Source organism: Triticum dicoccoides, chromosome 7B (assembly GCF_002162155.2).
Source record: "Triticum dicoccoides isolate Atlit2015 ecotype Zavitan chromosome 7B, WEW_v2.0, whole genome shotgun sequence".
In the NCBI taxonomy this organism is placed as follows: domain Eukaryota; kingdom Viridiplantae; phylum Streptophyta; class Magnoliopsida; order Poales; family Poaceae; genus Triticum; species Triticum dicoccoides.
Genome location: NC_041393.1, coordinates 570431894 through 570445041, shown reverse-complemented (window position 1 = coordinate 570445041; position 13148 = coordinate 570431894). Strand labels below are relative to the sequence as shown.

General features: G+C 45.6%; 1 protein-coding gene across 1 annotated transcript; it reads right to left on the bottom strand.

Moving 5' to 3' along the window:
- Positions 1-8597: 8597 nt before the first annotated feature.
- On the bottom strand, positions 8598-10699 carry LOC119340860 (F-box/FBD/LRR-repeat protein At1g13570-like). Its single transcript, XM_037612768.1, has 3 exons — positions 9701-10699; positions 9450-9593; positions 8598-9348 (listed from the first exon to the last, which is right to left on the bottom strand). The coding sequence occupies exons 1-3, from the start codon at positions 10631-10633 to the stop codon at positions 8971-8973; spliced, it is 1455 nt and encodes a 484-aa protein (XP_037468665.1). The 5' UTR covers positions 10634-10699; the 3' UTR covers positions 8598-8970.
- Positions 10700-13148: the final 2449 nt, after the last annotated feature.

Here is a 13148-nt window from a genome sequence, read left to right as displayed (position 1 = left end):
TCCTCCCCTGTCGGTTGCCCCCCCCCGCGTCGGCCCTCCTCCACCGAGAGGTACTCCTCCCTCCTTCCTCCTCCAAACCTCCCTCCCTAGTTATAGTTATTAGAGAGTAGTTAATTATTTTGAATCCTAGTTGAAAAAATGTAGGTTCTTAGAATAATGTAGGTGTTTTAGTTGAATTTTTAGGTGTTTTAGTTAAATTTGTAGGTGTTTTAGTTAAAAATGTAGGTTCTTAGAATAATGTAGGTGTTCTTAGAATAATGTTGAATTTGTTTTAAGTGTATTTAAAAGAGTTTTAGGTGTTTTAGTTGTTTTAGGTGTAGTTAACAGAATTTTAGGTGGTTTAGTTGTTTTAGGCGTGGTTAACAGAATTTTAGGTGTTTAAGTTGTTTTAGGTGTAGTTAACAGAATTCTAGGTATTTTTTTAGTTAAAGCAATTGTTGTTATTTTTTTAGTTAAAGCAATTTTTCCTATTATATGCAAATTTGCAGTGGACATGTCATATTTTGAACATGTCACATTTTGGACATGTCGTATTTTTTCGAGTGGCCTATGTTTTGCCAGAAATGTCGATTCGTTCACGTTCTGGCAAATTTTAGGCGCTCGATTGGTCCTTTTTTAGCAAAGGTTATGTCAAATTTTGCTTATTGAATGCAAAAGATGAGCGCGGTTTGTGCTACAAACTACTACATATGTATTCATGATGGATTATTAATTACCTATTAGGAAATGTCTGACGACGAAAGGGAATTCACTATGTGCGATTACTGTGAACATGAGCAGGGTTTGTGCGACAGGCCTCACCTAGTAGAAGGTCGGCGCTTCAGCATCAAGCTCCAAGAGACCTTCGATGTTGATACGGTACGCAACAATGACAAGTGTTTTTTGTTATTTTTGCACGACTTCTCTGCTTCTTCAACATGTAATTTCCGTATTTTACAATTCGATTAGCTTATCTCATGCCATGCAAGACGCTATGTCTTGGAGAAGATGGGTTTTGATAATCATGAAAGCACGGAGACAAAGATAATTCAACTAAGGACCTATCATGGTTATGATTTTGCTGTAAAATTATACAATTCTGTGAACTCATCCAATTTTGGTTGCCCGAATTGGGAAGCCCTTTCCAAGGCATATGATTTTCATGAGGGTATGCTTCTCATCTTCGATCTTGGTGATCCTGACATCGACGAAAATGATATGACCATTTGGGTCCGCTTCCAGTTCTACCGCTGTGTGAGTTTCTTAACATATTTACTAAGTAATTTATATTGTTTATTTCAAAATATTTGACAGCTTATTTTCATTGACAACTTATTTTCATTCTTCAAAAAATGTACGGAAGATGGTAGACAGAACCTACTACTACAATGATGAAGCACAATTAACTTATAAGGACAAAGATGGTCATATCACATTTTTACTGATCTTGAGAATTACAATAGCTATTATCGAATTCCTCAAAATTATGGTCAATATGTGCCACTAGTGCACGCGGTGTGCTACGGTAACATCAATGAAGATAGCATGGTAAGATTTTCTACTATTACGACATCCGTGCATCTTTTGCATAAATTTTTCTAAAACTAAACTACATTGCTAACTACAAAGTTATTACTATGTTTTTGAAAAGAAAATCCCGATGGATTGTGTGCCTCATCTGATGTTGCCAAGAGGTCGCGTTAATGTTATGAGCTTACGGCCACCACGGCCAGGTCAGCCACAGTATCCACATCCCTCCTGTCCATACCGGATTTCTAAAAGCGTAGAGAGCTACTTGGAAGCAACATTGTGCGTAGGTCAAGACTTGGAGACAGGATGATCTCCGTTCTTCATTATGGAGAGTTCAGTTTCCTTAATGAAGAGTCGATGCCTATCTTGTTTTATGATATTTTACCTAAGAGAGGGTAGAGTAGGTCCTATGAGAGGAGTAGGTCCTAGGTAGAATGTATTATTATGTGCTATAATGTGTTAGAGTTAATGAGGAGGATGAGGAGTTGTGATTATGACTAGTGACCAACTTGTTGTATATATGATGTCTCATTGACGAACATTGTTTGGTGGTGATGACTACTGATAATGAATATGCTATTTAAACAGACTAGTTCATGATGAGTTGTTATTGTATAAAAGATATATCTGTTTAAACATGTACATCGCCAAAATATTAAAAAAACATAAATTTTAGCAGTAGCGCTGGTCTAAAAACGTGCTACTAGTACTTGAACTTACCAGTAGCGCCGGTCTAGAAACACGCTACTGCTACAAAATAGCTGTAGCGCCGTAGCAGTAGCGCTGGTTCCCGCGCTACTGGTAGCACAAAAACCAGCGCTACTGGTAAGCTGTTCTCTAGTAGTGTAGGTCAGACTCGAGTGGTTACACCTGCCAATGGCGATGATTTTTTTACATCGTTACCTTGTTGGAGACATTACACATATTTGCTCGGACTGATTCTTGAGTGCGAAAACTTAGAATTTGACCTTTGTAGTTAGATCCGGTGACGGGCGCACTTGAGTGTTGCTCCCTTCCTAAAGCGTTGTTGTTGAAAATCTTTTTCTCATTGTGGTGTCAATGGTTGTCAGATATAGTCTTTGTTGTAGTATGTCGATCACTGGTCTGAACGCTATGAGGCTTTTTCTGTTTTCCTTTTTCTCTTGGCGACGCATAGCTTTTGGTTTTATGACTTTGCTAGTAGGCGGTGTGTGTTCTGCGCGTGTGTGTTGGATTGGTTGTGTGCATCCTAATTATGCAGAGACCGGGTGTTATCATCTATCCTCTTGATGTTTCATTTTAAGCCAATAAAATCCATCCATTTATAGAAAAACACACTTCCTCTAAAATAGAAAATGTCAGCAAGGCACTTCATAAAAATGCTAGTGGAGCAAACGCTCTATTATTTTATTCTTTTATTTTCCTTTCGGTTGTATTTACATTTTATTTTCAATCTTTCTATTCTTCTGGATAAAATACACGAGCTACAAAATATAAATGTTCACATACACCGAAGAAATGTTTGTGGATATAAAAAAAGGTTCATGTGTATTCAGAAAAAAATTATATGTGTGTTAAGAAAATGTTCATCATGTTCAAAACCATATTATTGTGTATTCAAAATCTTGTTTATCATGCACTAAAAATTATTCAGAAAGTAACTCAAACATAGTTATCGTGTAACATAAAAATGGTCATCATGTGTTATCACATTCTATAGTTACATGAACAATTTTCCTAAATGTGTGAACACTTACTAAAAAGTTTTCATCGTGTATTAAGAAAATGTACATCGGAAAATTTAAAAACCGTCTCTCATGTATTTCAAAAAATCATTGTGTATTTGAAAATTATTCATAGTGCAAATCAAAATCTTTAACCATATAATGAGAAGTATTCATTCTATATTTAAAATGTTCATCGTGTATTTAAAATATATTCACCTCATATTAAAAATGTGAATGATATATTTTTCATCATGCATCAAAATTTTATTGTTGCTATTATAATGTGATCGTATATGTATATAAAATGTTGTATTTTTTGGGAAAGAAACTAAAAATCACCATGTGTTTTAAAAAGTACAATGAATACATACAATATGCTCAACTTACTAAAAAAAATCTTTGCCATGCATTTAGATTTTAGAGTTTGTTTGACATGTTTAAAAAAAGTGTGCTCAGATCATTTTCACCATGTATTTGATGAAAAAGGGTTTCCCCAGCTTTATATTATAAAGCAAATATCACCAATTACAACTGGAGCCGATACAAACACACACCACACACCCAGGACAGGATACAACGGTGCCGAGCACCAACACACCACCCCACGGACTACCAAGCAAACTAAAGATGACATCACATGGAGCCTGCAGAGACCTCCATCATGGGCATCCACAACATAGAGGTCAGACGGACAACAACGAAGCCAAGACTCCGAAACGGTGCCTCCAAGAAGGGAACGACCAAGAAAAGCCGCCACCGCTCGATCCCGAAGATCGGGTTTTCACCCGGAGCAAGACGAGGAGTGAGAACACCGCGACGGTGCCTTCTGGAAGGGCTACGACAGCAACGGTCGCCGCCACCGCCGGCCAGTAAGACTGGGCAGGAGATGTACCCCGATGCTCACACCCCGCCGCCACATCCTAGCTTTGTCAACCACCTGCAACCACGGGACCCGCGTAACCATGATTTCCCGCCCGCACCTGAGACGCATGCCCCACCCACGAACGCCACGCCTCCCACCAGGGTCGCTGCCCTACCATCCGACAACTCCACAACCAACCAAGGCACCGGTTTTGGCCTAACCGACCCCAACAACCGACGGAGCCGCCAACGACTGCCCAGACCCGAAGAAGGCAGACCGAAGACCACGCAGCACTAGGTCGGGGAGAGGGGGAGTGGAGGAGCGGAACGAATCCACGACCGACACCTTGCCGGTGACGAGGGGCCACCACTAGCCCCCCATCTCCCCTGACCAGTCCCCACTAAACACCTCTGTGCCTCCCCACCATGGCCGCTGCCTCGGACCACCGTCCGACCACAAATCGCCACCCGCTCGCCAAGTGGAGAGACGGCACTGCCATCCCCAACAGCCAAGGGGCCTCGGAGCAGCCTTCCCATGCCGCCCGGTGCCGACACCACCTACCCCCGCGCCAAATCTGACCGCCACACCTCCATGGAAGCAGAGCACCTGCAGCCGCCACGCCACCTCCAAGCCGCCACGACCGCCACACTCGTAGCCTCAACCGCTGCGGCCGAGCGTGCCTGGGGCCGCGCCACCGAGCCCCACCATAGCTCGGCGCCTCCGGTGGCCGGCCATCCCGCACCAGTCGGGAGATCCATGCAGAGGGGAATCAAAGGCCCCGCCGTCGCTTACGCCGGCCGGGCTTCGCCCGGCGGCGCCTCCAGGCGGCAGCGAGGGAGTAGGGGAGGCGGAGGGGACTGGGAGGACGAGGCGGCTAGGTTTCCCCCATCCGCTCGCGGGAGCGGCACGGGCGGAGGAGGAGGCTATTTTAAAAATGTCGGCGTGTATCTTAGGAAATTTTCAACACGTTTATAAAACATTCACCATGTATTTAGAAAAATATTTGACATTCCTATCAAGAATGCTCAACGTATGTTTAATAAATATTTAAAAAAAATGAAAAGCAGTTGGGCGTGCAACTCTAGTTGCCCCGTGACCAATTGACATGTACAGTAGTTGTGCGTTAATACACCCACGCCAAGCGACTTGTTGCACGGTGTGTGGATAAATAAAACAAACCTCAAAATAGAAATTAAAAAAATCAATCAAATGGAAAACATTTGTATACATTTTCACGTAAAATCAAATGGCATAAGAGTTTTTCCTCAAAAAAAAAAATGGCATAAGAGTTAGATAGGTTTTGTTAATGCTTTTCTAGGGTAAAATCAGTTAATCATGTTTTAACTGCACGAGAACATTTTCATAACAACAACGATTTGTTTCTGTTAAATGAGAATTTGCTTTCAGAATGATTTACGAAGCACCGCATGTTCAAAGGAAAAAGAACAACACAAATCATACTTCCGCCATTCAATCGGAATAAACTACTCCCTCCGTTCCTAAATATTTGTCTTTCTAGAGATTTCAACAAGTGACTATATACGGAACAAAATGAGTGAATCTACACTCTAAAATATGTCTGTGTACATCCGTATGTGGTAGTCCATTTGAAATCCTAAAAAGACAAATATTTAGGAATGGAGGGAGTAGATGATATCTCGTTCGCTCCTGCAGGAACCATTAACAAATAATTTGATGTTTAAAAACATGAGAAATTTTATGAAACATAGTATAAGTTGAGGATAAAGAATTTTGTTTGAAAGAAATATTGTTTAATATAAGCATCTAAAGAAAATTTGATGAAAAGACTAAAAATGAGTTTGATTTTTGTTCTGTTAATTTATTACCTTGACCGTATATTGACGAGGTGATATGAGATGAAAAAACATTGAGTAGAGACAGTAGAGACATGTCAACCCTTGGCTAAACCTAAAACAACTATAGATGTGCATTCATAAAAAAAACATTTCGTAAATAGAAATAAAATGCGAGTTCACTCATAAAATGAATTGTATAAAGATTGAAGATCTCTTATAATTCATCAGGCCCAATGTTTAGTAACTGATGCTTCTCATCGGATCAACCATGTGCTTCATACTACAACCATTCACCACAATATACCTAGGTAGCTCTAGTTTTCTTTTGTTGTCTTGTCCGGTGCACAACCATGCATGTTTCCCCATTGGTGAAGCTTACTTCCATCGTAAAATAGCCCGATGAGCTACATGGATGTATGCAATGGAACAAAATTGGGATATTAAGGTGGCATAGGAATAGTGGATTCTTAAAATGAAAAAACCCTGACGAGCTACCTCTCTGTACGCAATGGAATCAAATTGGGATTAAGAAGGTTGCTTGGAACAATGGTGGTTTGAGGGAACAAAGGCATCTTACACAGTTATATGGTCTGTGGGGAGTAAAAGAGACATGGACAGGAAGTGCAAGAGAATGCGAATGAGAAAACACGGTCGTTTGGGATTTTAGAATTAGATGATCGCATTAACAATGTGTGAAGTCTAACCAAATGGTTGGGCAGGAACTTGTGCTAGACCTTTGGTGTGGATCAGATGACGTCAAGAAATATGTAGATAGCAAAAGAAACTTAGGATAACGTGTTGCTTGAGAGTGCAGGAAAAAATGATTATTTGTGGCAGCGTGCATGCACATAAAGAGTTAATGGGAGGATGCACGTGAAGAGTTAGTGGGAAATGTGTTTACATGATGGACCGACTTGGTGATGTGGATAGGTGCATGACAAGATAAATAAGATATTGGGGATGAATCTCTTAGGTATAGTAGTGACTCTACGCTAGGGTTTGAGTAGTAGGGAAAATTTCTTGGTTAACTAAAACCAAATGATTGTTTACTCACTAAGTCATGATCCTGAGCTCGGGGGAGTAACCCTAAGCTTCCGTCGCCGCCTTCCCTTGCCTCTCCCCGTGTCGCGTCATTGGAGGATATCCACCAGCGAAGCTCTGGTAGGTCCCAACAAAGGCGATGAGAGGGCACTTGTTCCTAATGATGAGGCATGTCTCTCCCTCCTCTGGTCCCCCGACAGGCCCTCTCGACGTGCGTTTGCCCGACATCTTCCGACGTGGAGGGGGCCAGCTTGTTGCTTATGTCGTGCTGGCCAGAGAGCTCGTGCTGCTACATGGCGGTGCAAACGCCGAATCCGACTATGGAGTCATGCTGGCTAGAGCATAGGTGGACCTCTTGATGTCGGGTGCTTGTCAGGGTTGGAGTTGTAACTGCGTGGTGGGATCGGCTTGCCCTTGATATGCGGGCTGAAGTGGACGGAGAAAAGTCTTCATGAGGGTTCCTTGCTCCAGAACCAGTGGTTGCCACTAGCGGCTCATACTGTGTGGTTGTGGGATGAACCCAAAGGCTCCTTTGCAGGTTCTGGCGGCTCTCATTCTGGCTAGTTTGCCTTTGACTGTGAGATGCGATCTATGGACGACGGCTTGACGCAGAGGGTATGGTTGTGCAACGATGGAGTTGAGATTTCTAGTCCAATGCATGTAGCTGTTGGGATCGCATAAAGTGGTGGGGATAAGACATGATTCACTTAGATTTGGTGATGCTTCTCGAGTACCCAGTCTGAAGCTCCATGGTGAAAATTCGGTATGAACCTAGTTGGTTTTACATGCCATTGTCGATATTTTTTGCGTCGTTACCTTGTTGATGCATTTCTTGGATATGCTCGGACTTGTTCTTCTGGGTGAAAACCTGAAATTTTTGGCATTTGGTGATTGGATCCGACGATGGTGGCGCTCGAGTGTTGTTCCCTTCATGAAGACATTGTTGTTGAAGAACATTTCCTGTTGTACATGTGTTGTAGAAAGATGGTTGGTGCAAATGTGATCATTGCCATAGGCTATTTTGATCGCTTCGTATTTTTTCTCTTTTACTCGCATAGGCATAGCTTTGATTTTTGTATGACTTAGCTTTCGACGGTGTATTCATGTGTGTGTACATTGGTATTGGTTGTGTGCATCTTATCTATCGAAACTGCTCGACACATTACAAAATGTGAACGATCTGTGGATGACCCGCAATCCAACGGCCATTGTAGGGGAAGAGGATATTCCAAGGCTGGATGTAATCGTCGTGCACCAATAGTCTGAATTTGGTCCATCCGCGTAGCACTGTTCCTTATCTATGCACAGACGGGATATGCACTCATTTTTAGTCAATAAAACCCACCTTTATCAAAAAAAGGTCACCATGGGCATGGAAATACAAACAAAATTTTGGCTTACATATGGATGGAGATCATCTATCTGGCATACCCCGCGCGCATGCGATCGGAAGGGAGCAGAGCCAACAAACATAACCTATTCCCGCAAAGAAAAAAAAAACATAACCTAGACCGGCCGCGTGCATCGATCTGCTTCAGATCTGCATGATCGTAACACTGCTATAAAAAAACCAGTAGACAACTAGTACATGCATGCACTAGTTTATCCCCAGTGCATAAGCCAACAAGATTATCAGGCAACCATCACCAACATTATCAGGCAACGAGGTTAGTTTGCACATTCATCATTTACATGCCTTATCAGGCAACCATCACCACCAAGATAAACCCAGGCATAGAGAGAGTACTGATTTCTCATCAACAGTAGGTAGCACACCAGCACCACTACTAACTATACTAACCTCAACACTTCCAAGCTGATCATAAACACTAACCAAAACGATACCATGTACTCCCTCCGTACCGAATTACTTGTCGCACATATGGATGTATCTAGATGTATTTTAGTTCTAGATAGATCCATTTCAGCGACGAGTAATTTGGAACGGAGGGAGTACCATGTTGCAAACGATTGACACTAAACACTCCCACATGCATTAAGCTTTGGACCATGAGATATGTTGGAGCTTTTGACTTCACCACGAGAAAGGGTCACGCGAAAAAATTGCTCCGGTCTTGAAGCACCACGGTCTGCCTCCTTCAGGATCTGAACTCCCATACACCATGAATCCGCAGCCTTGAGTGGCCCAGTTCAGAGAGGTCAGATAGTTTGCTTTGGAGCATGCATCGTTCTTTGAAATTGAAGAGAAGCTTGGATTGGGGAAGATTATCGCCGCATACTTCAGCTCCCTCGCGTTCGTGAAGAAGTACTTGAGAAAAGCCATCTCACCCTCCTCCCCTCGGAATTCACGGATAGTCATCACCCCTATGCGCAACATGACACTCACGATGGGACCAACCTCCTCCCAGAACTTAAGTACGAGCTTCCCAGCGGGTTCATCACATTGTTCACACTGCAAATTGGTTAGATCATGAACAGTTCAACTACTGATGAATTATGCATTGTAGCAGCAACAAAAGTGTAAAGATGTACTAATGCTAGTAGGTGGAGTACCCTGATATGCAGACTCGATGCGTTGGGAAAGCACTTTAGGAAGGTAGCCACCATATTGGCATCATCGTGGACTCCAAAACGGACATTCAGGCTCAGGATAGTCACGCTCGTAAACATAGTGCTTGCGCTTGGCTTCATCCCGGGCTAGAATCGAATGCACCCAATTCAACAAAGAAAGATCAGACACTGAATTACACGCCTTAGCATAGAACAAATGGGAAATTTTAGGTACGTAGATGATGCTCGTGTACCATGATGATGGTGTCTCCGGCCTGAAGCACGTACTTTCCTGGCTCCAGATACCCGAACATTTCCAGCTTGGGGGCATTGCCAATCTTGATCCCGGTCCGCAGGACACTGGCAGGGTTGAGAGATCCCCGGACCTTGTACAGGATGAGCCGCTCGAGACGCGGGGTGTCCACCACGACGATGTTCTCCATCACGGAATCGCAGATCTGCACGCATCGGAGGCTCTGGCTGATGAGGTGGAGACCCAACCCCTTGACGCTCCCTTGAATGTTGAGGATCTCGAGAACGGGGCTCCTGGCGACGACGGCTTCGATGTCCCCTTTCTCCATGGCAACGCTGAAGATGCCGAGCTCGCGGAGGTTGGGGAAGGAGGCGTCGCCGAGGCAGGCCGCGTCCGGGAACTTCCAGACGCCGACGTAGAGGCGGGTGAGGGTGGCCACGCGGAAGAGTGTGCCGGGGAGAGGCACCTGGCGCGGGCAGGGGCGGTTGACGAGGACGAGCTCCTGGACTCCCTTGGCGGCGAGGAGACGGAGCCAGCGCTTGAGCTGGGCCGGGTACCCGTCCATGTGGCTGGAGACGAGGTGGACGCAGCGGAAGGGCCCGGGGTGCGCGGCGAGGGCGCGCGACACCGCGGCGGTGACGGCCGGCGCGTCGGCGCGAGTCGGGGGCCAGTGGTCCAGGTGGTGGGTGTCGACGACGACGAGCGGGGCCGAGAGCCAGACCCGGCGCCAGCGCGTGGCGAGTACGGCGGTGCGCGCGGCGTCCTTGAAGGGGAGGCGGGAGACGATGTCGTGGAGGAGCGCGTCGGAGAGGCCGCTGATGCGGTCGACGCCGTGGTAGGGGGCGGCACGGCGGGCGGCGAGGCGAGCGGTGTCGTAGACTGGCGGCTCGGGGAGGCAGGTGTAGATGTACGTTAGGAGCTGCTCCGCGTCCATGGCTGGCGACGGCGGGAGGAGAGCACCAGGAGCCCGGCTAGGGCTTCGGTGGAGAGGCGAGCGAGGAGCGAGGTGTGTCTGTGTGTGTGACCGAGTGGCGGCGGTGGTGGGAAGATTTGTAGGGTTTGGTCGGTGGTGTTGTCTACTTCGGGTGGGCCAAATGTTGGAAACTGGGTGCTCTTGGGCCCGTCAACCAGCCAATGGTTTGTTTATTTTTGCACTTGAGTAACTCGAGTTAGCAATTAACTCGGGCGTCGTATCCTATGAATCCACACATGTTTGTGCATCCCTGCATCCTTTCATCATCAGCCGTCCGATTGAAATCTCGTGCCTACTATGCATCGGTCCTCTTTTTGCAGGAAAATGCCCGCCTCCATCCTAAGTTAGGCTGTTAATTTTCCAAACAGGAGAGCCGTCCGATCGAAATCTCGTGCCTACTATGCATCGGTCCTCTTTTTACAGGAAAACGCCCGCCTCCAGGACCGATGCATAGTAGGCACGAGATTTCGATCGGACGGCTGATGATGAAAGGATGCAGGGATGCACAAACATGTGTGAATTCATAGGATACGACGCCATTAACTCGAAATCACTAGTTAAGAGTACTCGTTGCGAAGATTATTTCAATTCCCAGGTTGCGACAAGTGGCGCGCTGCATGTGCGCCACTTGTCGCAACCTGGGAGTTTTCTTTTTTTCCGTAGATCCATTTATTCAAAACGTTTAATCTTTTAAACCGTGCGTTCAAATCTCGAACCGCTTTCGCCGTTGGATTCCTCGCGTCAAGATCTTCAAAACTAGATCCCATGTTGATAGGTTTTGACAAACTTTTTTTCACAAAAAGAACCGGACAAAAAAATCCGGACGAAAAAATGAACCAGGAGCACGGGTTTTTCCCTTTCCGAAAGAGGCACGCCCGTGCCTCTGACAAAATCACAACCGTGCCTCTCGCGGAAGCAAAATCATGACTCTCGCGAATAAAACCCAGAAAACACGTGTTTTTTCCGTTTCCAAAGAGGCACAGCCATGACTCTCGCGAAAACACAACCGTGCCTCTCGCGGAAGCAAAACCATGCCTCTCGCTAAAGAAAAAAAATAGAAAACATGTTTTGTTTCCATTTCCAAGAGGCACGACCGTGACTCTCGCGAAAGCACAATCGTGCCTCTCGCGAAAGGAAACAAAAAGCAAAAACATGTTTTTTTCGTTTCCAAGAAGCATGGCCGTGCCTCTCGCAAAAGCACAACCGTGCCTCTCGCGGAAACAAAGCCGTGATCTCGTGAAAGGGTAAAAAAAGAAAACGCGTTTGTTTTGCACAAATTTTTTTTTCAAATTTTTTTTGGTCGAAAAGCTAAGGAAGACTGGTGGAAAACCAAAACATCAAAAAAACCCGGAAATAAAACCGTTTAAAAAGCTGAAAACACGCGCGAAAAAATTAAAAAAACGAAATCCGGAGGGAGCGGCCAGAGCGCGACACGTGGCGAATCGCTGAGAGCGCGCCAAGTGGCATTGATCGTTGCGAGGCTTCCGAAGAAGCGCTCGTTAATTTTTTGCTCTCTAATTAACTACGGCGCCAGAAAGGAAGTACGTACTCCTAGTTAGAGTATCTGATTTAATAAGGAAAACGTTTGTTTTAAGCCGGATAAAAAGAACGAAACGCAAGCCTCCTCCAGCGATCGACACACGTCCCCTCACTGGGCCCTACGCGCTGCTCCATGACCGCATCGTCGTCTTCGACTCGCAATCTGTAGATCCCCTCTTTCCTCTGCTGCCCATTCCCATGGTTGCGGTCTCTCTTGCTGCCCACTTCCATGGTTGTGTTGGCCCTTCTCTTCCATGGCCGCGCTGGCCCTTCTCTTCCATGGCGGAGTTGTTACTGCTGCAAGGGGCAACGCCGTGCTGCGACGAATCGGCAGAAGCTTCGATGCCGACCACCACCTATCATGGCCGTCGAAGCTGTTGTTGCTGCGACGGGGAGCATCTGCGCATGGCGTCGGAGATACGATTTTTGAGCCTGAACTGCAATTAATGGAGTGCCGCAGCGCTGCAACAGTGACCGCGGCGAGTGGCCGACGAGGGGCGCTGCAACTCCGGAGATGATGCCTTGTAACTATTGGGAGCATCATCGGTGTTGCGTTGGAGCTCCGCCAGATGTCGTCGGTGCTGCGTTGGAGCTTCTTCGCCAGCCGCCGGCGGTGCGCCACGAGAGCTGCAGTGGAGCTTTTGTCGGGTGCAGCAGCGCCGTGTTGAAGCAGTCGTTAGCTTTGCATAATGATTGTTCAGTTTTATTGCTATTGCTTTCTTCATGTCAAATACATATTCCTTCGACTATGAGATTATGCAACTCCCGGATACCGGAGGAATGCCCTATGTGCTATCAAACGTCACAACGTAACCGGGTGATTATAAAGATGCTCTACAGGTATCTCTGAAGGTGTTTGTTGAGTTGGCATAGATCGAGATCAGGATTTGTCACTCCAAGTATCAGAGAGGTATCTCTGGGCCCTCTCGGTAACACA